The sequence below is a fragment of the Vidua chalybeata genome, chromosome 14 (assembly GCF_026979565.1).
Source record: "Vidua chalybeata isolate OUT-0048 chromosome 14, bVidCha1 merged haplotype, whole genome shotgun sequence".
Classification (NCBI taxonomy): Eukaryota; Metazoa; Chordata; class Aves; order Passeriformes; family Viduidae; genus Vidua; species Vidua chalybeata.
The window spans coordinates 105,743-131,373 of record NC_071543.1 but is presented as its reverse complement, the minus strand read 5'-3'; the positions used below and the strand labels follow the sequence as shown (position 1 = coordinate 131,373).

The 25,631-nt window shown below is 46.1% G+C and overlaps 1 protein-coding gene across 5 annotated transcripts; it reads right to left on the bottom strand.

The window, feature by feature from the left end:
• Positions 1-206: 206 nt before the first annotated feature.
• Positions 207-22,470, bottom strand: IL13RA2 (interleukin 13 receptor subunit alpha 2). 5 transcript variants are annotated; one of them, XM_053955852.1, is made up of 10 exons: positions 22,300-22,470; positions 12,428-12,574; positions 9,083-9,234; positions 6,837-6,990; positions 6,232-6,352; positions 4,337-4,521; positions 3,073-3,230; positions 2,162-2,306; positions 1,421-1,523; positions 207-551 (listed from the first exon to the last, which is right to left on the bottom strand). In XM_053955852.1, the coding sequence occupies exons 2-10, from the start codon at positions 12,504-12,506 to the stop codon at positions 509-511; spliced, it is 1,140 nt and encodes a 379-aa protein (XP_053811827.1). In that variant the 5' UTR covers positions 12,507-12,574; positions 22,300-22,470; the 3' UTR covers positions 207-508. The 5 variants fall into 5 exon arrangements, with proteins under 5 accessions (XP_053811827.1, XP_053811826.1, XP_053811828.1 ...); XM_053955851.1 differs by lacking the exon at positions 22,300-22,470 and adding an exon at positions 14,295-14,435; XM_053955853.1 differs by lacking the exon at positions 22,300-22,470 and adding an exon at positions 14,033-14,108.
• Between the last annotated feature and the right edge of the window lie 3,161 nt (positions 22,471-25,631).

Sequence of the window (25,631 nt, the reverse complement as noted above, 5' to 3'; positions counted from 1 at the left end):
TAGCTCCTGTTCAGCATTTAAATGCTCTCAGCAGGTTCAGTATTTGGGAACAGGGAAGACCTGGTGAGAGCAAGGTGGGCACAGGGGCTGGATGCAGCTGTTTGCACACATGTAGTGTTGTGTGTGAGGTGCTGCCCTTCAGTGTGTGTGTCCTGCTGACAGATTTCTGGAGTCCTCACAAAAGAAAAAACCCAAGCAAGCCCACAGAACAGCATGTTACCTTTATTCATGGCAGTTTCCACTGCCTCTCTTTTCTCCCTTGTCCTGTTATCAGAAATACCTTGCTTCAGAGTCAGTTTAGATCTCTTCCAGTTTTCCTGCAGCCAGTTTAAGCCCCTCCAGTTTTCCTGGGCCTGTTAAGGACTGGGATTGCAACAACTGCCTTCACAAGTGGCAGCAGGCAGGGAAGACACACCTGGGCTGCAGAAAGCTCAGGGCTCCTCAGCTGTCCTTGGGATGGTTCCATGAGCAACCCACCAAACATGATCAGTACAGGAGGCACAGGCAGTTAATATCCCACAGATGCATGCAATGGCTTTCCTGCTGGGGATCTGAAAGGGACACAGGCTGTTATTCCCAACACTGAGAGATCTGAGGACGTGCTCCAGCATCCCTGTCAGACATTGCCACATCCCAGTGGCAATGCAGGAAGCATTTGCTTTCCACAGATTTCTCACTAGCATCTACAGTTTGCTTGAATTTCACAAACCAAAACATTTGAAAAGCAGATGCACAGCAAAAATGAAGGAGTATGTGTTTGGGACTGCAAACAGGTGTCAATTCATCTCTGAGGACCACACAAGGGTATTTCTAGAGCCAGTTCCCCCTCATGAGTGATGCCTTGAAGGGCTTATTAGAAAAGCTTCCTGCTTGGTTATGCTACATAGCCATGAGGAAAATAAAATAGTTATCAGTACTGGGGCATCAGTTCTCTCAAGACTTGAGGAAATTATCATCAGTAAAACCAGAAAAATTCATCCACTCATCTGCTTTCCCTCATGTCATCACTGACATGAATGTAAACACCTGGGATGTGACTGCCAAAAGAATGAGGATTTAGCCCGTTAAAATGGCACTGCTTTAACACAGCTAGGACAAATCTCTGCTCTTGAGTGGTTTGGGGCATGATAATAGCTTTATTTGTGCTGCTGTGCATGCAAGTAACTTCAGCATTTAACAGAAGCAGTCTGAGCTCTTATGAGCAGGATTTGTGTCTCTGCAGTGAGTTTATGGGTTGCTGTAGGGGCATTTCATATCAGAAACAGACACGCTCAGGAAGGTTGTTTACTGAAAATGAACTATTGTTTGGTGTTTGGCCCTTAGACATTTAATGTGATGTTTCAGTTACAACTGTAGCTATAAATAGTTAGAGACACCAACAAAAAAACACCTTGCTTGGACAGGCTACCTTGGTGCTTACCTTTTCTTGCACTGGCCAAACAACATAAATATTATTAGGGTAATTGACAAACTCAGGATGATTGGAATGAGGATAAATAGCTCCTTGTCCTCTTTTCTGGACACTGCAAAGATAAATGGCAGGAAATAAGAAGATGTTAGAATGCATTACCTCCTATGAAGATTGGGCTCAGACACAAACTCACCTTGTCCACATTACCCTACATGTTTTTATTTATTTGTTTGTTTGTTTGTTCGTTACAGGTATATGTTACTGGGTGGGGTCACATCCTCCTTCAGGGTATTATACCTCTGGTGCATAGATGCAGTCACTGCTAAGTGCCTCTCCCCTGCTTTCTGCACCTTGCAGCAGAGGCAGTGCACACGAGGACAGCCCAAGAGAGCCTACAGGGTTCAGAGGAGCTGATCTGTGGTGCAGGACAGCCAGGAGGATGCCCTGTCCAGAAACTGCAAGTACCTTGTGCCCCCTCTTGCTCAACAGTCACTCCTCCATCCCAGCTGTCCCCATGCAGCAGGGAAAAGTGCTGCTGCAGAAGCATTAATATTTTGGGGCTCACCTGCTAAGTGCACTGCAGATGCAAAGCTGCAGGAGTCACTGTGCTGAAGGTGGAACTAAGCCAGCAGCCCACCTCCAGTGCAGAGGTCCCTGGACAGCAGATCCCCTGGGCAGCCATCAGCACTTGCACCCAAACAGGTTTGATAAACCATATAAAAGAAACACCTTTTACTTTGAGTTCCATACCAGAGAAACAATCCTGCGTCCATTCACTCCAAAAGCCTTGGTCTGCACAAAAAATGTTTGTTCTACCCCTGACACGAACACATGAAACGTGGCTTTGATTTGCTCTGGAAATTGTTACAGCAGTTTCCATTTGGGTTGACACAAACTGAAAAACAAAACAGAAAAATATACCAAGGAATTACGTGCCACCACCAGCATCTGTCTGGTGTGGCCTGATGTTCTTGCACATTGTCCAGGTTGTGTAAACCTTTGGATTATCTTTTGGCAGTTTTAAATGATTTCACAATAGTTTTGTGCAAGCTAATGCAAATAACATGACTATGAAGACAAATCTACTGAAAATACTTTCTGGAGGTGTCATCATGTATATTGCCATTTATGCCTGTTAATTTATGGAATCTTTCTTTTAATTAAGTAGACTCATGAGTGGAATATGGCAATTAAAAAAGAGATGTCCCCTATGATTAATTAGCCCTTTTCAGTTTTGCCTCCAAACCGCACCTGGATAATATACAAGGAAAAAGCACCATGCATAAAAGATACGTTCTGTCCCAAGCCACTCCTTTTGAGAGATTAGAGTTATAGTTTCATTGGTCCAAGTTATGCCACCCTATTCAAGGAAACAAACCACAGCAACCTTTAAATTTCCTCGATGTCAGTTTTCTGAGATAACAGGCAGGAGGTCCGAGGAAATGCTTGCTTGGAGCCTCCTGCTGGGATCTGTTCCTGCTAAAGCAGAGCTGCAGCTGGAGGCCAGGGGGTTAAGGAGGAGCGTGTGCGGTGCAGCAGCCGGTCAGCGATTCCCGCCGGGGTAATTTTCACCCTGCTGCAGCCTGTGCCCCCCACTGCCGGCTTGGCCACGGCTGCCCGACCCCTTCTCCTCCCTGGGACACCCCGGGTGCTGTCCCTACCGCCCAGGCAGCCGCGGCTGGCCCCGCATCTTCTGCCACCTGCACCTCGTACTCCAGGCAGTGCGGCGGCACCCGCCCGCCCGGGGGGCTCCAGGCCGCCAGCAGCTCCTCGGCTGCAGACACGGAAACCACCAGCTGCTCCGGGGCTGAGGGCTTTGCTGGAGGGAAAAGAAAGAGAGAAGGTCAAGAGGTGCACTCGGACAGCTCCTGGCTGAAAGGCTGCAGTTAATCACCGCCAGCCTCTGTCCCCTTTCCCCGCTGACGGGATTTCTGAGCGCTCCTGACTTTCAGCCACGATGCTGGAGGAGCAAGATGTCACCGAGTCTGGGGGATGTGTTGTTTATTTTAACCTGACACACAGGCGGGACGGAGTCCTTGCTCTGGGCTGCGGTGCAGGGGTTTAGAAGCACGGCGGTGTGAGCGCTGTGCCTGGCACGTTGCCCGGGCGGTCGCCGGCGCTCCCCGCGCTCCTCGGCCCCTGCAGCGACCCTGCACACTCTGCTGGCCCCACACTCTGCATCACAGAAAGGGCTCTGATTTATGTCCCATACCCAGAACCACACACAAAGCACGTGGCAGCACTAACTGAATTCCGACATCCTGCTCATTAGCCTAGTGGCCCAGATGGAGGACTGGCTGTTTGTCCTGGCATGTAGGCAAATGCACCGACAAGGTAAGTGCATTTAATAAATTACACCATAACAAACACCGAGTACATGTAATAGCTGCAAATCATGCAGTGCTCTGCTCCCTTTCCCTCCTGTCTCTCACGGGTTTGAAATCCATCTCTGACAGACCCCATCACACCTTGTACTCAGCTCACCCCAGACCTTAGCTTGGTTTGAACAGCAGAGCCCAAAGATTTCTCCTGTGCTTGCAAGGAGTGCAGCAGTGGTTTCAGTTCCAGCAGGAGTAAATAAAGATATCTCTGTGACTGTGCTGCTAGAGCCAAAAACCCCGTAGCTGCTCTGCCACATGCCCAGCAGGCCATTTATGTCCCAAGCTGTCCAGCTGCCAAATGCAGCACTTGGATGCACCTGCTGACCTCCAGGGTTATGCTGGGTGGTGTTGTTTGCCTGCAAACACTCCTGGAAACCGAAGTCCTGCTTGGCACATGCCACAGCCCCTTCCCTGGGGGGAAAGGCACACATTCTAACCACCCAGTTACAAAAGCACACATTGAATTGAGACCCTTAATGCAGAAAGTGGGCCTAGGGTGTGTGGTGGCCACGAGGGTCCCCTGTTGTTTCCCTGCCCTCCTTACCGAGGTTGTGAAGATGAAGGGTGGTGTACAGTGGCCGTAGCAGACTGGCTGCTGCTGAGCCATTGACACAAATGTTCAGATCCTGGTATTCTGCCTGGCTGAGGTTGTGTAGCACGCAGCCGAGGTTTATGCCATGATCCTGGATGTAGTGATCGCACTGCACCGCCTGCTCCAGCCCCTCATACCTAGCAGTGGGCAGGGAAACCGAAAAAAGGCACCGAAACAAATTACTACTTAGTAAGACATTTTTCATAAGATTGGACCTAAGCCTCAAGTATTGCCCATATCCCAGCCTTTGTCCAAAGCACAGTGCTGTGGGTCAGTCACCTGGACTCCTGCTATGGCATAAGTGTGGAGAGGAGAAAAAACCCAAATTAGCATGCAAAGACAGCTTCTCAGGTTGGTTTTTAGGCTGTGCCAGGCTGGAGCTGGGAAGGATCTGGCCTCTACTCATGGAGACAGTCCTGCTCCTCTAGGGCCCTTCCTGCATCATCAGCCACAGACTCTGGAGTTGCAGAAAGGTCCCCTCCCAAACCAAAATGAAGTTTTTAGGCAGGTGACGTGTGCCATGGATGTACTCAGTGCTGCTGAACTGCTCTGGCTGACTGCAGGTAGTTCCCATGGCTCTCATGGGCACATGGAAATTCAGGGTTTGCTAGGAAGGGGTTTACTGTTTGTCACTTAATGTGCAGCCACAACCCAGTCCCTTCTGCCTTTTGGGGGCCATTCTCCAAAGCTGAGCTGCTGGCTGCATCCTGGAAATACTGACTGGTGTTTTATACTGCCTTTTAAGATTCCTACTGCTTTATGCCCTCATGACAGGGCTGAATTTGGCCCCTGTACTCCAGACCTAATGAAAGTCTCCTTGCACAGCACATTATGTTTGGGGGAAAAACTTCATGTTCTAGCACTATAAAAATTTGCTCAGAGGGATCAAAGGATGCCGTGGTGTCCACCCAATCTTGTGATAAAATTGGGACCCAGATCCAAATGCCTGGTTTTATTGAAGGCAATTGAATCAAGGTTGGGGTTTTTTTTTAGTGTCTGTTTCCCTTTAGGCATGAATCATGCATTTCCATGGTTTCCTTCAAGCAGATCTTTGCAGTTAGCAAAATGGTTTTGAACTGGTGCTTCTGCTTTGAAGACTATTTCCAAGAACTACACGGAACCTGTTTAAAATGCAGCTATGCTTTTCTTCACATAGCCCAGTGGCACGAAACCCAGCCTAACTCATCCTTTCCGTAATATCATAGGAGCTGAAGCACAAATACAGTATTTACTTTGTTCCAAACCACTAATTCTAGCTATGTTTTTCCTGGAGAACAGAATTTAGGCACCGTTTTAAAAGAAACAGCTGAGAACTATGTATTATTATTACCTTGTGAAAGCATGTTTCCTTGTATAGGATGTGCTAAGGCTATGAAAATATATTTGAACACTAAAACTGTAAGTTGCTGGGAAGCTCCACTCTGTGTCTAGGGTTCACTGAGCTTGGTAGCCTTGTGCTAAATCCTGTCCAGTTGAGATATGTGCACTGTGATCATGGGAAATGTGCAGCCAGAGCTATCCAGGTGTGTTTAGCAAAGACAAAGCACAAGTCTTTATGGTGGACAACATGCAGAAAACACCTCCTGGGGATGAATAACAGGATAGGAGGAAGTGAGAAGACATTTCCTGGTAAAGATCAGCATGGGTCTGATTTTAAGAAAGTAAGAAAGATTTTGGTGTTTTCTTGCCAGAAGCCCTGTGTTCCTTGGGACATTATTTTGGCTCATTCTAGGTGAACTGGACAATAGCACTGCCAGCTATAAAAGCATATTTACTGTGGTATTTTTGTACTCGGAGTGGTTCACTTGATTGCTGCCTGGATGTTTTCCTATTTTTCTGTTACATACCAGTAATATAGCCCATAATGTACACCATGAGGTGTGAGGAGACCTGGCTGCCAGGTGCACTTCAAGTATTCCCAGTCATGATAGATGCAGTTGAAATTCTGGACCTTTGATTCAAGTTTTCCTGTCAAATGAGAAGGAAATAATCACTATTTAACAGTGTACCAGTCAGACGCAGAAAACACGCAGTTTTATGCATTTGAACCACTGTGTGCTGCAGTTGAAAGATAAAAAATGGAAAGAAAAGAAAAGAAAAAAGAAAGGAAAAGTCAGCCAGTCAGAATTATTAGATTTACTGCCAAGTGCTCTGTTTCTCATAATAGCCAGTCCACCTTAGAGCAGAAAGACATTTAACTGACCTTTTCATTCAGCAAATGGAGCTCTTGCAGGGCAGCTGAGCAGAGCTTGGGCATGGGCAGAGGGAAACAAGCCCCAGGTATCCAGTAACCACAACCACAGCCATTGGTAGCAGAGCTGCTCTAATGTCTTAAACATCAGCAAGCCCTGCAATAACTTATCCATCCAGGAACCCTCAAGCCAGCACTGGTTCATGCAACAGACTCATGCAAAGCACAAAACTGCAGCAGGTACTACAGGCCGCTCCTAACCTTGTGGTGGGATCTGAAAGGTTGCATAAATCCAGTCACTCTGCACCTCCATGTCACCTGTACACTGTCCTTTGAGCAGTGTCTGCAGCCTCACTTCAGCAGTCCTGCTGAGGTCAAATCCAACTCTGAGTTTTAGCTTCCTAGTAAAAATAACCTGGTTGAAAGACAGACTTTTTAAGCACCTCTTCTGTCACTAAGTGGGCTGCAGAATTAGGTATCTTTGCTCTTGCTCCAGCTGCAAATATTCTCGTTTGTGTGCTTTATTGTCTCTTTATATATCTGTCCTGCTTCACTTGCCCAGTGCTTCTCCAGCATTAATTTACAGCTACTGTGCCCAGCTTTGCTGGCTGTGAGTCCCTTCACCCCACAGGACACAGCCAGGACAAGGCAGAGCAGGCTGATTAATGGGACCCCCAGCAGCAAGGAGCACTGCGGACAGCCTGAGGAGGATACTACCACAAATCCACATAAAAGGCATTTTTTAAATGGTGTGAAACAATCAGAAACAGAAAGAGCAATGAGTCTTTTAAGGCTGGTTCCTGTGGGAAGCACAAGCAGCCCCTGAAAGGGTGGACCAGCAGCCAGGCAGTGCATCACAGCCTCACCCACCACTATGCACCACCTGGCTTGGCCTTCTGTGGGACTTTCTGAGCACCCCCTTTTAAGGTTTTTCTTCTTTTTTTCCCTCAGACTTACTCCCCTTCACTTTATGCAAGGACAACAAAGTTGACAAGGTTTACGACAAATGATGAGACAAAGTGTTGCATTAGCCCACGCAGGACAGAGGTAGCATGCCATAAAATGCATCTGTGCCATTAAATGCATCTGCGTGCTGCAGTGGGAATAGCAATGGCACAGCTCACAGCCAGGCTGTCCTCAGCACTCCCCAGGTGTGAGAGCTGTGGTGAGCCAGGTATTTCTAACAGATATCAATGATGCTGTCATTGATCATCTTCTGCTGATATCCAATGGATTTTCTTCAGCCTGACTGTTTTTTGTGACCTTATCTGAGGTCAACATTTTGGCAAGGTGTCAGAGGTGATTTTGCCCTAGTCTGTACATCTGCCTCATATAAGAAACTTTTATCACTCATGCTTTCAGGATTTTTTTTTTCTGAAACTGCATATGTTTTTTCTTTTAAATTGCAGTTAAAATCATCCTGGAGGGATCTGCACAGATGGACACTGCTGCACAGCTGGGAGCATGAGGTGCATCATGACCAGCATCAGGTCCAGGAGCCTCTTTCTATGCCCTTGCAATTGCAATCCATAGCTGAAACAGGAATTTTCCCTCTGCAGGCTCCTATGGGGTCCCCGGGCCTAACCCCATTTCTGTGGTGGCTGAGCACAGCCTGGCAGCCTTGGCTTTGCTGCCCCAAGCAGGTGAAGCAGGTGACCTGTTCCAGCAAAGAGCTGGGCTCCACAGCACTGACACCCTGACTGAGTGCTCCTTCTCTCTCCCTGGTCTCTTGAGCTGGCAAGCCCTCTATCTCTCCTCCCTTAGGATTGTGCAAAAAATCCCTTTTTCTTTCAGGATTTCAATCTGTATTTTAGGTTGTTGAGGGAGATCCTCAGCATATTTTTCATGTGTTCCTCAGTACCTTGTGCCAACCAAACAGCTGGGTTTCTCCTCTCCCCATTCCATTTACCTTCCTAACCCTGCAGCAGTTTTCATCTTCTAAGTACTCACAAAATATATTCCAACAACCCTTCCTGTGTCGTGCCTGCTACCACCCTGCTACACATCAATGAGAGATAAGTGACAATTTTATCGAAGAGCTGAGTTAGAGTCAACCACATCTAAAAGAGAGAAGTAAATGGTAATTAGAAACACAGTTCTGGATAGAGGGAATTTTGGAGCATTAGGATAATTAATGAAATTTAACTTTTATTGTTTTATTGTTCACTGCTTTGCATCCCTAAGGATCTGTTGTTTAAGTTCAAGCCCCATAAAGATGCTTTAGAAAAGTGTATTTTTTTTTTCCTTTTACAATGAGGAATGTTATTTAATTATTTTGGGCAGCAAACACCCAGCCCTGTGACAGAAAGAACCCTTTCACTGGCTGCTGCTGCTGTTACATTTCAAAGCACATTCCCATTCAAACCACTGAAACAGTCTGGGTTCTTATGGAAAACTGGAACAGCTTTAGTTTCACTCCTGCTTGAAATGCAGACATAAATCTATGCAGGAAGTAGAGGCAGAACAATAGCCCTGGTTTGGGAGGATTATTTCATGCTTTGCCTTACCTTCCAGTCTCTATCCCCAGTGTTGCGATATTCAAAATTGTATTTTACTGTGCACTTCTTGAAGGTTTGGACGTGGAGCGGAGGCTTCCACTCGACATCAAGAGAACCCAGGAGCCCAGGGTCAGTGATCCGAAGGTCTCGTGGGGGAGCAACTACATTAAAAACAGAGCAGAGGGTGAAACAGAATGTCAAAGTGAAGAAAACAAACCCAAAGCAGTCATGAAACTTGTCGGTGTGATACTTTGATATGAATTGTTGAAATGCAGCTGCTGGGTGTGGAGGGAATTGCTGCAGCCCTGACTGTTCAACAAACATGCACAAGCTCTGCCCCTGCCCACCCCCCCAAATCCAGTTTTTGCTGGATTTTTGCTCAAAGAAAACACTCAAGGATCATTGAAAAGGCACACAGAACGCCACTTTTTCACACCCTTTTTCAAGATGTTTTAAGCAAAACTACTGTCCTGGGATGACCTTTCACGTCCTGTATTTGCTTACCTTCAACCCCTGATATTTACCAACGTTCAGGACACTTATTTCTGCAAACATTGTGTTCAGTACATCCACCAACACAAAATGACAGATCAAAGCATGCTGTCAGGGGGATTTATATTTCTTTACAATAATAGACACAAATCACACATATTGCTTTAAATATTCCTTTCAAGTGTATTAAAGATTATTGGGAAAAAAAAAAAAAAAAACAGGGAAAAAAGGTAAAAAGCAGAGAATTAGAATAATTCTTATTTTAGACATCTATCAGCTACACAAAAATGTGCCCATGCAGTTGATTTGGCTTTTCAAAAAGTATTTCAAGGTGCTTGTATGTGTCAATAAAAGGAAGTATAGATGAATTCCATCCTAAAATGTTTCCTAAAGATACAGCTCTATATGGAGTTGTCATTCACATGACAAAACTGTTTGGCTGCTCAGTTTTATTTGCTGAAACAAAGTAAATTTTTGTCAACATTGAAGGTCATTTTTCTCCACTATCTAGAGGTAGAATGATCCATTTGGTTTCTACATATTCACTGCATGATACAGTTTATTTCACAGGAATTTGGAGCCCATGACCTGGCAGTTTCAGTCCAGAATTACCACCATTCTCCCTTTGAATCTGGCCTTCAGATCACTGGCTTCTCTAACACCTTTTTCATGTCTTCATTAGGATTTACACATTTTTTTTTTTCTTTTATTCTTTTAATAAATCCACTGTGAAAGCAGACCATAAGGATATTTTTCAGTGGAAGATGGTGTCATAAATCCAGCTTTAATATGCTCCCTGGAAAGTTTGCAGGGTACATTGCTGGAGGATTTGTTTCTTCGACAGAATTTTTCCCAAATAAAACACACTTCAGTCAGCAGTTTGAAAATCCCACTTTTCCCAGTATGTGAAGTTCCATGGGATATTTGTTACTACATTCAATGGTGAAGTAGAAGATGTATTTAGATGATACTGGACCAAGTGCTTGGGAGGTGCCTCCTGATTGTATAAATCCTGAACCTCACACAAGTGCAAACAAGGAAACAAAAAGCCTTTGTCATGATAAGCTGTCAAGAGAGGATTAGATTGGTCAGAACTGGAATTCCTATCTGGATAGGAGAATGCTCTGAAATTCATTTATATCTTGAGCTTGAGAAAAACAGAAGTATTTTTTCAAAACAATTGTAATTGTAAACAGCAATTCTTGCAAAATAAATTTTGACTGGATTTCAGAGGGATGTTGCTTGCATTCTGGGATTTGATTGTTTTTTAAATGTCAGCACTGCCTCTTGCAGTTTCTCATTTTCACAATAATACATTACCAGTCTCACTCACATCCACATCCCTCATACAGAACACAGGACTAGAAATGCTCTACTTCATCATGCTGTTTTGAAGGAAAGATGCTCCTGGATGTTTCTTGGAAAAAAAACAAACTAGCAGCTTTTGCCCTTGATGTTTGTGGTGGTGAGTCATGTAATGCTGTCAGGCTGTGAGACAGCCACAGCCCTCACAGCCACCCCTCCTGGCTGCTGGGCACTCTGCCACCAGCATCACTGCTCTGGTGACAAACCCCTGCTTGTCCCCAGCTGCCCCCCCGCCCCACTTCTGTCCACACCACGCCCTCTGACATGCTGGTGGGGTTTGCAATTTTCCACCTATTTTGCCAGTGGACCAACACGAGCCTACCAGGTGTCCCCCAAATGTCCGCCCCCCCCCCCCCCCCCATGTCTGCCCTTCCCTGTGCTGCTCAGAGAGGTGGAGGTGGCACTCATGTTTTCTGGATCCCAGTTCAAAAGCAGCAGGCTTTGCTCAGCATGGCAGCAGGGGAGTTGTCGTAGACAGGTAAAAGAATTATAAAAGAAAGGCCTCATAAAATCAGGCCTTCTCTGCTGGATTGATAGCTGGCCTGTAATTTCTTCTAAGTGCAGCTATTACTTTGCAAGTTCCCATGCAAAAACAATCTTGGTATGAATAGTTCATTAACATAACAACCTATTCTTGGGTGAAAAATAAGTACACCTGCATAAACATTAGATCTGTTCCATCAGAACCCACAAAAGAAAAATGTAAACAACCTGAACCTTAGCATGTATGCACAAATCATCTTCTGACCAATAAATGGAGTAGTACGAAAACTACCAGCCAATAGATGTTGCACATAAGGTCTGTGAAAACTGTATAAAATAAGTTATGTGAATAAAGATTTGGCTTTTCCCACATGAAGAAAATGGAGCCCTGCCTGATTTATTCCGACAGGGGGTTGTGGCAGCTTTCTGTGCGTGCTGGCTAGCAGGACAGACAGTCTCTCGATGGCTGAGCATGTTCTCACCTCTGCACCATGCACTGCTTCCATCAGGGAGGGCCAGACCTGCTCAGCATCTCTCAGGGTGCAAATGCCAGCTGCCAGATGCCAGAAGAGCCAGCAGGTGCAGTGCAGCAAAGAGGTGCTCGAGGGCTGGAACTGAAGGGTGCTTGAAGTGCCATTGCCATCAATGATAGCTTGCAGAGCAGTATTCTCTTAGAAGCCTCACTCTCCAAGTACAAATAAGCCTTGTGTTTCTTACACCTAGCACAGTCTGTCTGTCTAGGACCGTGTTCACGAGCATTTATAGCAGTGTTTGTATTTGATAACTCTCTATCAAAAATATACTTGCTGTGCACCAAAGGCAGTCTTTTCTCCTTTCAAATAGAAAAATAGCCACTAAACACAAAACATATTTAGACCATGGATTATATGTTTATAAACCAGCCACTCACACAGCAATGCACACACAGAGAAGAAAAGCTCTGGCTGACGGACAAACTCCCCAGAGGGCCCAAATGAACACAAAGCAGTGACACAAGAGCACGCTGGGCTTTACCTGTGCTGGGGGAGGAGGAGGCCAGCACCCAGCCCCACACCAGAGCCACGGCGAGCACGGAAAGCCTCCAGGGAGCCATCAGAGGTCGGGGGTCCCACTGGGCAGGCGCTGGTCAGAAGAGCAGTCCTGCAGCAGGGCTGTGAGGGGCTGCAGAAACACAGCAGAGTTCAAAGGCTTCAGCGTTACCCTGGGGCCCTGGTATTCCCTCTGCAGGCTCAGTGTGACAAAAGCATGGCTTTACTTATTTACCAAGGCTAATTAATTATTTCCCAGGGGACTTCTCTTTGCAACTTTTGGTGATGGCTAAACGTGGCTTCATTTGAAATAGTTTCTGGCCAGCTACATACACTCTGCAGATGGGTGTCAGTACTTTAATCACTAGCCCTCTGTCTCATGCCTTCTGTGGAAAGTGATTCAACTCCCTGCCACAGGAAGTGCCTTGGACCAATGATACTTTCATTTAAAAAAAATGAAAATAGAATGCCTGAGCCTTGCCTTATCTAGACACATCTTATGCAGCTATCCCCACCTTTTGCCTTTGCTGTTTCAGGACTTGGTAGGAATGGTAGGAATGCTTGTGAAATTTCTTCTTTGTTGTCATGGCAATATTTGAAGGGGACAAATTTCTATTCCTGTGTAAGTCTGCTGGAGGGAAGATGGGGATTGAGAGGGAGAGGAGCAGAGTTTCCAGGGAGGGGACTACTCTTTCCTTCAGATTTCATGCTAAAGGTGGGTAGAAATTACTGCCTACAGACATGCCAGCCCAGCATGCTTCCCTATGCCAGAAAGCACATGCATTCTGACAGGGTTCTAATTTTTTTCATATAGATACTGGTGTAGGTATAGCTTAGATAGGGATGGAGGACAAGAAAGAGATATAGATTAGATATAGATACAGGTATATCTAGGTATATAAATAGGTCTAGATAAATACATTAATCTTCCTGGAACCTTGAGGCCACTGCTTGAGCACCACTTGAGTAAGAACTTGGCAGGCTCAGTGTGAGCATGCAATTTATCACTGAGATCTATTCAGAAAACAAACTCACTTTATATTGCCCACACAAGCCTGGCTTAAGCAGGTGAAATCCCAGGTCAGACTCTGGCACAGCTGCTTCTTCCTCAGCACCCACAGCTACCATGCAGCAATGGGAAACTGGGGCTCGGCTGAACAACAGAACAAGTCAGAGGGATCTTTAGAAATCTGAGGACTGGAGCCAACAAAAAACCCCCCATCACTGGAAGAAGTGGCTCAGGGGAGCCAGAGGAGGAGACAGGTTATGCTGGCCAGGGTATCTGTATGTGTTTAAAATAAACCAGAAACTCAAGCTGGCAACCCATAACAGCAACTAAAAATACACACCAATTTTAACAGCAAATTTTCAATTTAAATTAATATCAAATCCCCCAGGTCCATCACATAATTGTAACTATTATATCACATAAATCCATCACATAAGTATAGTTATTACATAACTATTATTATTACAGCAATAGCAGCAATTTTTCTTTTTCACTGTGAAGCGAGAATGTATAGGCAAAAGAAATAGAGGAATTACTTCTTTAACCTATCAAACACAGGATAAAACTAGTGTCAGTACAAACCTGTAGAGAGCGGGTCTGTGTTTCAAAAAGATCCGAGGGTGCAGTGACAAAGGAGAGCTGCCTTGCAGAGCTGGGAGAAGCAGTAGCTCTAACTCAGAGCTGGTGAGCAGCAGCATCCAAGGATCATGTGTGCATGTTAGCACAGAGAGCTTCTTTTCATTTCCAGTACGGTTATTTGAATACATTCATATGATTTCAGAAGGCAAGTAAAAATAAACAAATGCTTTCACAGGGAGGTTTAAAATCATCAAAGTGCTCTTACCTTGACCTCTAACTGCGTGGGAGCCCATCTATCTCTGGAGTGTGGGGCTTCTCAGCAGCTTCATGGCTCAAAGCTTTGCATTTCACAGAAATCTTGTGGTTTTTAAAGACTCTTCTGTGTGCTCCCCAGGGAGATTGCATTGAAATGGGATGGCTTTTGGTCAGAGGCTTCACTAAGCATCAGAGGGAACATTGCTAGGTTTTATGAGGTGCTGGTGCTAATTGTGCTGTTACGTGCTCAAGTGGGTCAAAGGTATGTTTGAAATATTGAAGTGACTCATTAAGATGAATACCAAATGGCAGAATCAGTGCAGGCTGTCTGCTGGAGCTGGTGACATGCAGCTGTCCCCAGCAGCTGGCAGCCACAGCCCCTGGCTCACTGCAGCCCCACGCATTGCTTTGACCCAGGTGGTTCCATCAGGTGGTCCCCAGGACCACCCTCAGTGTGACCCACCACAGAGCATTCCCATAATCTCTCTGGCTCTGGAAGAAATCTAGCCTCTCCTGGTCCTTGGGGCTCTGCAGGAAATACGGTGAATTATCCCTCTCCTCTCCCCTCTGCTGTGGCCAGGCATTTAGCCATGAGTTTGTACAGCCTTGCCTGTCACCCAGTTTATTCATCCCTCCTCTCCTGCAAGCCCTCCCTTGCCCCAGCCTGGAGAACTCTGCAAGGAGCAAGTGCTTCAAACGCACCTGGTTTACTCCAGGTGAGAAATCTATTGCCAAATACACCTTGCTGGAAAAGCATCTGATGGTTCCTGCTGATCTACTAAGGATCATTCAAGGTCATGGCCAGTCATACATGAGTCAGTCACAGCCGTGTTGCCTCCTGTGAGCTGCAGGAATTTAACTGCAGTAAGTGCCCTCCAGGAGGAACAGTGGGGATGCTTTGGGATGAGCAGAGCTGTGGTGTGCGTGCCCTGACAAGCAATGGGCTGTGGCTCAGGCTGACTCTTCCCACGGCCAAATTTAGGCATACTGGGAAAGAGTTCAGGCATACAAAGAGCATGAGAAATGGCATCAGGAACTGAAGGAGTGCTTCTTGTTAGGAAGAAAAGTGTCCTCCAAGTACCTGTACAGGACTTAAGGTATCGCTGCTTGATGAGAGGCCGAATGCATGTGTTGTCACTTCCCAGGTGTTGTCAATGGGAATGTTTTGGAGCAGCAAGGGCAGGATCAGGCCCTTTTCTATCTGTCAGGTGTCCTCTCCATTTCTCTATGTGCATAGACATGCAGAAATGTGTAGTGCAAACACAGTCGCCTTGAGAGCCCTGTGAATTCTGGGGATAAGGAGGTTACGGGTGAGTTGTCCCTTCACTGAAATTGCACACTGCTGGCTTTTCCTTCTTACTTCCTGCAAAGGATGGGGAAAAAAGTCCCTTACTGCTGGTAAATGTAGGGCCCTGCTTTCAGAGTTATGCAAGATTAGAATTTAGCATTAATGTATTCCCATTGTGTAAGCTATTTAAAAACAAAAGGTCACATTGGATACATTGTTTGAAACAAATAAGAAACATTTGCCAGTAGAGTGAATGCCAGTTCCCAAAAGCTAGAACTGGGTCAATTCCTGAGAAAATTAGGTTGGAAAAAAAGCATAGTTGGGATTTGCAACAGTAGAGCTCCACCACACATCCAGCAGCACTGGAGCACCTGGGAAGGAGCATAGGGTGCAGGTCTGTGCTGGACCTGCTGGTCCAGCTGCTCTGGCCACGTCCTGCCCAAAACAACTCCCTTTGCAAACTGCAGGTGCTTTTCCCTTCCTCTCCTTGTGCCACTGTGCTGGCATTGCTCCTCCGTCTCTGTTCCTCCCCCTGGCAGTGTTGGTGCAACCCGGCTGGTCCTGGAGGAGCTCAGCTGAGGGCACACTGGAGAGAACCCATGCCCCATTCCAGCAAAGCTGGGGGGAGGCACTGCAGTGGGTGGCAGAGACATCGTGGTCCAGGGCACAGCTCTGCACAGGCCACGTGCTCAGACCTTGTCTGGTTCCAAGCTCACTGACTGTAGCTGTGAGAAGCGTCCCAGCAAGCTGTGGGACAGGCAGGGACAATCCCTGCGTGTGCTGGACCACAGCCTCAGGCTCCTGAGGTCAGGGCAGGGACAGGCAGTGGATGAACTGTTGTGTAAATGGGATTAAGTTAAAAAAAAAAAAAAAAAATCGTCATAAGGTGATGACAAGATCATGGAAGAAGACGTAAATAAAACCTGATCAGCTCTGGCTCACCAGCAAGCCCTGCCAAAGCTGAGCCTGGTGGGCATCACTGCTGGCTGGGCTCAGCCCCTCCCTGTGTCCCCTGTGCCCACCTTTCCTTGGAGGCCACTGGTGTCAGCAGCAAAGCTCCCCTGAACCCAGCAATGAGCAAAGCCACAGGGACTGTGTCCCCTTTGATTGTCTGCCTTCCCTGCTGCAACAGTATCTGGAAGTTGACTGGTCTGGTTTGCTCATGAATGAGAGTTTTTAGGATTTGTCAGCTGGGTGACTGACCCCTGGAGTCACCCCTCCCAGAGTCTGGCCAGCTCCCAGAGGCTCACAGCTCCTCTGTGGGGGCAAGATTAATAAAAACACTAAAGCAAATGGAATGCAAGCTTGTAAAAGTGATTAAGAGATTTCAAAGAGCCATGAATCCCTTGAGCTGGGTTCTTGGACTATGACAGATATACAACTGCATGAAGAAATTAAAAAGCCACACTGTAAAAATCTGCTTCTGTTTGAGGAAATAAAGGAACAGCAGCATCATTGCTGAAATACTTCATTGCAAATGGCAAAGCAGTTGGCAAAGATCATTAATGGAGCTAAATATAAAAAATTGGTCAAATCCTTTTTGGTTGAAATATATTTGATATATTTGTCCCATTTGTGTTAAATTGGTTCTGTCAAGCAATCCATTGTAAACCTAGGTTAAAATATTGGGATGCCATAGCTCAAAATAAAAGCTTTCAACTTTGCAACTTCCATGTTTAGAAGCAGCTTCATAATCACCAAAATACAAATGGAAAGGGTCCAGCTGTGAACAGACCATTTGGTATAAAATAGCATGTTTCATTTGATCCAGAAGGATAGTTTTGAAATTGCCAGTGGCATGGAAAATGGATGATTTATAAAAGCCTCTTAACTGCCTCATGTTTCAGAGAAATCTGTCTCTTTTACATAACTTGCTTTAAATAAGTTCTTTCCAAGGTGCCGGGATGAAGGACTCAGTAATTCCAAGCAGACCTGTGGCCTCCAGCACAGTGTTATGGATTGCGCTGGAGAGGGGATGTCACCACAATGACAAGGGCTAGGAGAAGGAGCATGGGCAGACTGAGTGTTGCAAGAAAAAAAATCCCTTCTTTACATTCATAAATTAAACACTTATGGCTGTTACAGGATTTCAGGAAATGATGGAAGGAATCCAGACTCTCTAGCAATGTCCAGTGTCAATATTTATTTTCCTGGCGAGTGGAGACCTCATTTTCCCATATTTCTTTGCTGATGGCTACTATCCTGGCTTAGATGGCATCTTAGGAAGGACAGCAGCTATTTGAATGTCCCTGTATAATGTGAGCCAACAAGGCGTCTGCCATGGAGCTGGCTCCACGGAAATATTTGCTTTCTGTAATCAGCGTTGCTCCCAGAAAGACCCATCCAGCCCAAAGTCAAACGTCACACACTCCCTCTGCCTTTCAGATGACTTTGTGGCAGCCTCTCCACTTCCTGTGAGGCAGCTCTTCCACAAATCCATCACCAGTTTCCCGCAGTTCCTGAAGAAATGGTTTCTGTGTGCTGTCTGCTACCTTGGGAGCACACCCTGACTGAAGTATCCACAACCTGCTGGCTCCTGTCTTCACACTGAGTCAGCTTTTGCTCCTGGAGCAATTTCTTCCACAGCCTGCATGTACCCCTTGCCTACACAAGGACTTGCTCTGACTCTGCCTCTGATGCAGCTGGGCTTAGGTTTAGCAGAGACCGTGAGAATAATCTAGTTCTTGTCATGGCACAGTGCCATGTTTAATCAAGAACTCAATGACTCTACCCTGGAACAGCAGTGCACATAAAACTTTTGTAGGAAAGAACTACAAAGCAGGCTGAGGAATTAGACAGTGCTGACCAAAGTGTGTAGCAGTGCCTGGGAATCAGCCTGCAGGAAAAAAAGGGCTCCAGGGGCTGGCGGTGTGCAGGGCAGGCTGGGGAGATGCTGGAAGGGGAATAGGAGCACAGTCTGGAATGCCAGGGACCAAATTCTGTCACTAAATGCACCAGGGCATTACAGAAACAACTGAAGACACAATGCTGGCAGAGCAACAACTGCAACAGGCTGTGAATACATCCAGAGGGAGATGTAAAGGAAGCTAAAAATTATCTCCAGAACAGAAAGGCTCTCCCACAGAAGGATTAGGGGGGACAAAGAGTACCGTACCTATTTGTGCAGGCAGCACTCTGCCATGTGCCTGCTCTTGGCCGCTCCCAGCACCATCAGCACTGGGTGCAATGGCCCAATCCCCCTGCCAGGGGACCAGCCTGGCTACGGCAGGCTCTGCCTGGGATATGGGGCTCACAGGGAAGAGCTGTGTATCCCTGTTCTGGAAAAGGTGCCGTTTCCCCTGTTGCTCCTGCTCCCCCCTGTGGTTGTAGCTCTCTGGCCACAGAGAGCAGGCACAACTCTCCCAGGCATTGTCCTGGGGAAGGCTGTGAGAATATTAGAGAAAAGAATGATAAACAATTTTTATCTTTACGTGTTGTACTTGTTGTTGTGAATATGCGGAATGTGCTATGGAGACTTGTTTACTAAAGAGTAGTTTTTAAATTAACTAATCGTGATAGTGTTTAGATTAAAGACTAATTTTGTTTGTCTGCATTAGACTGTTAGTAAGGGTGATGAATTTTTAATAAGTATAATGTAGTGTAGTATAGTATAGTATAGTACAGTATAGTATAGTATAATAAAGTGATTGATTAGCTTTTTAAAATCATGAAGTCAGTACTAATTGTATTGTCTAATACTACTATCAGGGACATCCTACTACAATATCCCCTGCCTGGAGACTCAGATCTGTGCTGCCCAGAGTCAGGGGGAGCTGCTGACCCCATGCAGGCAAGCCCAAGGCTGCTCCAGGACCACTTTCTGCTCTTCAGGCAAGAGCAGGCAGAAATAACACTTTGTATCAAATAGTCTGAGCCCTGCCGTAGCAGAGAAAATTGAGACATCCAAAGACAAATGGTTCTCACCCACAGCATCTTCCCTGCCTGTCCTGCAGGGTGGGCAGGAGCCAAGCACAGCCTCCTGAGCACCAGGCTCTGACTGTGCAGGCATTCATTGAGAGTTAGAAAACACTCTCCATTTTCTTCCTCCCAACAAATCCACCAGCCTGCTGGGAGGGGCAGGTGAATACAACTGGTTCCCTACCTGGCCTAGAGGCTGCCTTAGGAAAGACCAAAATCTTCCCACCACATGGCTTTGAGTCCAGCTTCAAGACAAATTTTACCTGGAAAGGCAAATGTCCTAAATCTTGCTGCAATCCTGAAGCCAGTGTGGAGTTACTGGAGCAGGCAGAGCAAGCTCCCAGGCTGGCTGCCATCCTGCAGCTGAAAACCTGAGTGCAGCCAAGAGCCTAGCGCTTTTCCACGAGAGCAGTTTTTTCACCAGAGTGACGTGAGCGGTGGCAGCCAGGCGTTCAATCCCTTCTTCAGTGCTAAATCCTGGGAGGGGCTGACACACCTCACTGTGACTCTCCTGCCAGGGCCACGCTCAGCCTTTTTGCTGTGATGAATGCCCAGGTGCCAGCCCAGCCTCCTTCCAGCACATCCTGCCGGCAGGCAATCACCATCTCCACTGGCCACCTCCCCTCCCTTGTACCAGTTTTATTCCAGCAGCATTTGCCCTCGAAAGTAATTACTTTTGTGGCAAAAGTAATTAAAGTAATTATTCCCAGTAGTAAGCACTTCCAATCTCGTTTTCAGAATTAGGCATACAAAAAACCAGGTTGAGAATCGTTATTAAGGCAGAAACATCTCACATGAAGTGTTGTCCCAGTAACTGTGAAAATAAGGCTGGCAGCAGGGCAGCACTCTGCAGGCTGGCCCTGAGAGTAAGGATGGGGGAGGCAACGTGATGGGCAAAGCAGGGATCCTGGCAGGCAGGGACCAGCTGCCTCTGATGGCTCTGGCACAGGCAGCAAAGGGAACCAACGCTCCGTTCAGGCCATCCTAAAGTGAGAATAGTTTCCTGGTTTCTTCTTCTCTGCCTTATCCTTGAAAACTGATTTGTCCTCCACAAGCCTCCAAGCCCTTGGAATAAAGAAAATAAATTTCCCTTTCCTTCTCCTTTTAACTGCATCCAATGCCTTGCACGAGAGAGTTTATGGAGACGTTGGCAGAGGTGTTCTGGTGCAATCATTGTGCAATGGGACTAACAAGTGAAAAAACAGATATTCTGTACCGCTAAACACCTTGACCTGGGAGCTGGCAATTCCCAATCTGTTCATCTTTGCTTCCTGCCTTTGTCTCCAGTGGGGATGGAGCACTGCGGGTGCTATGGGCAGGGCAGGATCTGCCAGAGCTGGAGCAGCCACCACCCACACAGTCACTCCTGGGGCCACATGCAGGAAGAGGACATCCACAGGGACACCAGGACAGCCAGGCACCCCGAGAGGCTGGCTGGGAGAAGTGGGCAGCCAGGGAGCCCTGCAGCCAGAATCTAATCCTGCCTTTGCTGCCGAGGGCAGGATCTGGCAACCTCCAGAAGGGTGGGCACAGGGGCAAGGCAGGGCAGCTGGCACATGCAGGACAAAGGGCAAACTCCAGGTCATCCTCACAGACTGGTCCTTGAATCCTGAGCTGCAACCCTGGGCATATAAAACAGCACTTTCCCTGGGACCAGGTGGTTTTCCTGGAGTCTGAGGGGGCAGCAGTGCTGGGCTGCTCTCCTGTGCCTTCCCAGTCCCGTGGGGTGACCAGGGACTATCAAACAGCAGCCCGAGCCTTTATTGCTCACATCAACAACTTTCCTGGTGTTGAAAGCTGCTTTGTGAAATGTTAGAAATACAGTTTGGCCTGAGAGTGAACAAACTGAGAAGAAATTATTTTAAAAAAGAAGAGAAGAGAAGAGAAGAGAAGAGAAGAGAAGAGAAGAGAAGAGAAGAGAAGAGAAGAGAAGAGAAGAGAAGAGAAGAGAAGAGAAGAGAAGAGAAGAGAAGAGAAGAAGAGAAAAGAAAAGAAAAGAAAAGAAAAGAAAAGAAAAGAAAAGAAAAGAAAAGAAGCAAAGAAAAGCAAAGAAAAGCAAAGAAAAGCAAAGAGAAAAGAAAAGAAAAAAAAAGAAAAGAAAAGAAAAGAAAAGAAAAGAAAAGAAAAGAAAAGAAAAGAAAAGAAAAGAAAAGAAAAGAAAAGAAAAGAAAAGAAAAGAAAAGAAAAGACAGTCCAAAAATGCTGAATGGATTTGCTCTTTTCAGAGGCAGATCTTTGACACCTCCCCCAGGAGAGAAGTGTTAGCCTAGAATAACTGCTTGGCCAGACAGCCCTTGCATGATACCAGCTGATAGCTTTTATCAGCAAGCCAGTGCTGGATTAGGACAAGCCTAAAGGCTCTTAATAATATGAAAAGCTGTTTAAATCTTCCCATAAAAGAAAAAATATTGGAAGATACTTAAGGAATGATCACCAGAAGGATTTCAGAACAGCCAGAATGTGGTTTGAAAGGGATGAGCCATATTGATGCAACAATGGTGTAAACACACACATACATACACAATGGTCTGAAAATCTGCAATTTAAACATCACCCTGCACTCTGAGCAGATGCAGCCAAAGTTATTTCAAGAAAACAAACATCAGTGCCACTTAAAAATAAAGAGGTGCTGGAAAACTCTTTCAAATTTATATTTTTTTTTTTCAAATTTATATTGAAATTCTTTCAAATTTATATAGAAATTGTGGTATGCATAAATCAATATTCTGCACTACAACTTAACAGCTTTGGAGAGTTTCAAACATACACGCACAAAATAAAATCATAATATAAAGGAACTATAACTTACCATCACACTTTGGGATTTTCCTTTAAGCCAGGTAAAGTGTTAGACAAAAGACTTATTAACTCTTAAAAGTCTTAAAACTCTAAAAAAGACTTATTAACTCTTAAAACAAAGAAGAGTGAAATGAAAAAAAAAAAGTCCTGCATATGTTCCTGTTTCTAGAGAGTGAGTTTTGATCAGCTGCATCTGACGGGGCAGCCTGGGAGTGTTCTGTGTGTAGGATGCACAGGAAGAAATAGGGCAGGCACCGAGTGCTCGCAGACGTCAGGCTCAGCATCCACTCCCAGGCAGCACAGCTCCCTGCACGTGTGGCTTGCAGCAAACAGCCCCACAACCATGTGTGAGGGACTTGCCCATCACAGGATGCAGAATGGTTGGGAAAACCTTGATTAGTGTGATCTGAAGAGCCCTGCCTGGCAGTGGGAAACCATGGGGACAGTGCCACAGGCAGACTCCAGCAGGGAGGGGCTTTGGCTGGGGGCTCTGTGCCCAGCAGATGGAAAAACCTTGGCAATCCTGGCTGGTCTCAGGTCTGCCAGCTCCCATCACCTGCGATATGGTGACTGCTGCAGCTCTGCACACTCTGGACTCACATCAGCATCTCAGCTGGGCACAGGTGTCCACAGGCAGATGACTGCTGGACTTCTTCATTTATGGGGAAAAGCCCCCAAAAAACAAACACAAGTGTCAGAAAGTAAGACACTTTACATCCAATGAGAAATTTTGTTCTTGGCTTCCACTGTGTCCTTTTAAATTGAGTGGGGCTCCTTCATCAGAGAAAAATTTTGTTCCATTGTTATTTCCTGAGAGATATGCTGTGACCAAGGTCATGCCCAGATGACTGCAGCTTTCAGACAGCAACTCAGCAGCTCTTCAGCTATAAATCATTGTACTGAAGGATGTGCTCACAGGACTGCTCTCCAAGGCACAGCTAGCTGGTCTTCCCAGCACTGACTGGCCAGTGAAATTAGGCACAAGTTTGATCTCACCAGGTTTGTGGATGCTCTTACATAGGTTTGTTCTACAGCAGGAAACATTATTAGGAAATATGATTAGGGAAAAAGGGTAGACCAGCTTCTTCTGGTAGCACTGAAATCCCTGTACAGCCCAGGAGCATGCACACATCAGGGAACAGTGAAAAGGGAAGCAGAGGAGGAGTAATTGGGTGGGTGGCGGGGGGTGTGGATGAGCTGCTGTGCCCTCTGGAAGGTGTTGCTGGCAGGATGCCTTCATTCAGCAGCTTCTGCAGGGCTGTGGTCTGCAGGGGGGCAAGGGTGGGACACCCTGACCCTCTTGAGGGGGTGGTCAGGCTGATCCCACTCTAGGCTGGGCTTGGACAGACCAGCTGTCCCTGTACTTGGGTAGTGGGAGGGACCAGCTCTGGCCAGACCTGTCCCTGGGATGTTGGGGCCAGATGTTCTTGCCAGACAACTTACCAACAATTTATAGTACTGATAGAGGCTTGGGTCAATGTGACCAGACCTGAAGTTAACACTGTTCAAACCTCCACAAAAGCACAGCAAATTTCCAAAGCCAGAGCCCTGAGAGGGCCATTCCCATATAAGTGTCCTGAGGATCCTTTTCAATAGAGGCTGTGTTGGGTTTTCCTTTTGGAGGGGTTCACCAAGCAGCATTTGCACTAACCACTGCAGTTTAGCTTGGGTTAAAGGAATCTAAGGATTTACATCTCTGCTGTGAACCAACACTTACAAAACAAACCCATGCTGGGCTGGTTTCATTGCAGATCTGTTGCTGGTAAGAAAGAATGAGTTTCACCTTGAAGGCAGGGCTCAAACAGTTTAAAGACTGCTTTTGCAAACAAAAATATTGGCTAGCACCTAATATCTGACATGTAATGCTTGAGAAATTAGAGGTCCCACCGGTACAGGCTCTTACGGGTGTGCAGGATTAAGCCCAAAGGTCATCCTGTTATTTCCCAGTTGTTCCCTTTTCTGACTTTCCCTGGTGTTATGCTCTGTTCTTGAGGGTTGCCCTGCATTAGAGATGACTTCATGGATTTGAGTAATACTACTCCAAAGATTTACAACAGCAAAAACAAATATTTCAACAAGCTTTAAGAAATATACCAATAAATCCTTCATCATTGTATTAATCAACTGCCACTTACAAGATAGATATTAGCTGATGGGGAAGATTTGTCATAGCAGAGAAAATAAAAATATTTATTTTAATGAAAGAATCTCAGTAGTTTGCCTGCTTTGTGAAAGACATTCCTTTTACCCTGTGGGTGCCGCAATCTGCACTCTTCTAAAATTGAGTTGTGCTCTCCTTAATTCCCCACAAAGTGATTGAGCAGTGACTTTTTATTCCAATTACTAGCCTTGAAACTTGAAGAGTTGCCTTCTTCTGAAGCTTCTCCCAGTCCTACACCGCCTGTCTCTGCAGAAAGCCCCTGGGAAGATGCCACGCAGACAGAAACACCCTCTGATGCTTTCTTTGTGAAGTCCTACAGCACACTAAGCCCCTGGAGGCTGAACTCCCTTGCTCCATGCATTGGCTTACCCCAAAACAAATGATAGGGCTCATTACACACCAAAATATATTTAAATAAAACCATTTAATGTCAGGAAAAGGATAAGCAGGGAAAGCCTCCACAGACATTGAGCCATTGAAGTGGGTCTGCTTCAGTGGTTCTGCTCCAGTGGATGCTCCAGGGCGTCACCTTTAATTCCACAGGCTGGGATTGCAGGTAACAAAACAGAGCTGAACCTGCTGTCTCTGCTGGGGCAAGAGCTGCCAGCTCAGCCTTGGGCACAGGGGTGAGCACTGGGGATCCTGTGCTGAGGAGAGGGGAGGGCACTGCCCAGAACAAAAGGGACACTGCTCCAGTTAAAGCTAAGGAACCACAGCCTTGGCTCATCTTCCAGTCCACAGCATCTGTGCTTCATTGGTTTCCTATTTCCCAGTTTGGGAGTATCAAGCATAAAACAAATATTCCTGTACTTGTAGGTTTTATTTCTGTGAATGTCTGGCACAGAAAACATTCATCAGAGGTCAGAAATTCGTCCTCTGTGAGAAGGAGTGGTCAACAGAACACAAGTTAACCACTGTCTTCTTCCTGCTGGATGGGAGGCAAGTAAATAAACTCCCCAGTCTTAATCACTTTTGACAGCCAGATTTCAAATGCTTTATTTTGACTTGTAGTTTGTCTCTTACACTGTCTAAAAAATTTCTTTAGCAGCACTTCTTGTGGATGTTTTTCATGGCACCACAGTGCATGAACTGGTCACTCAAAACTGCTCAACTAAAGGGGCAGGGTAAAAATGCCTTTGGATTCCTCCTTTGGTCCACCAGAGTCACAGCATGCCTGACAA

Bases quoted from the DNA above. Each gene is read 5' to 3' on its own strand.
- IL13RA2 (XM_053955852.1), bottom strand. From the start codon at position 12,506: ATGGCTCCCTGGAGGCTTTCCGTGCTCGCCGTGGCTCTGGTGTGGGGC. The intron at 6,991-9,082 runs GTAAGGCAAAGC...TCTTTCAACCAG, and splicing joins CTGGGGATAGAGACTGGAAG to GTTATTTTTACTAGGAAGCT. The intron at 3,231-4,336 runs GTAAGGAGGGCA...TTTTCCCTCCAG, and splicing joins CCTTCATCTTCACAACCTCG to CAAAGCCCTCAGCCCCGGAG.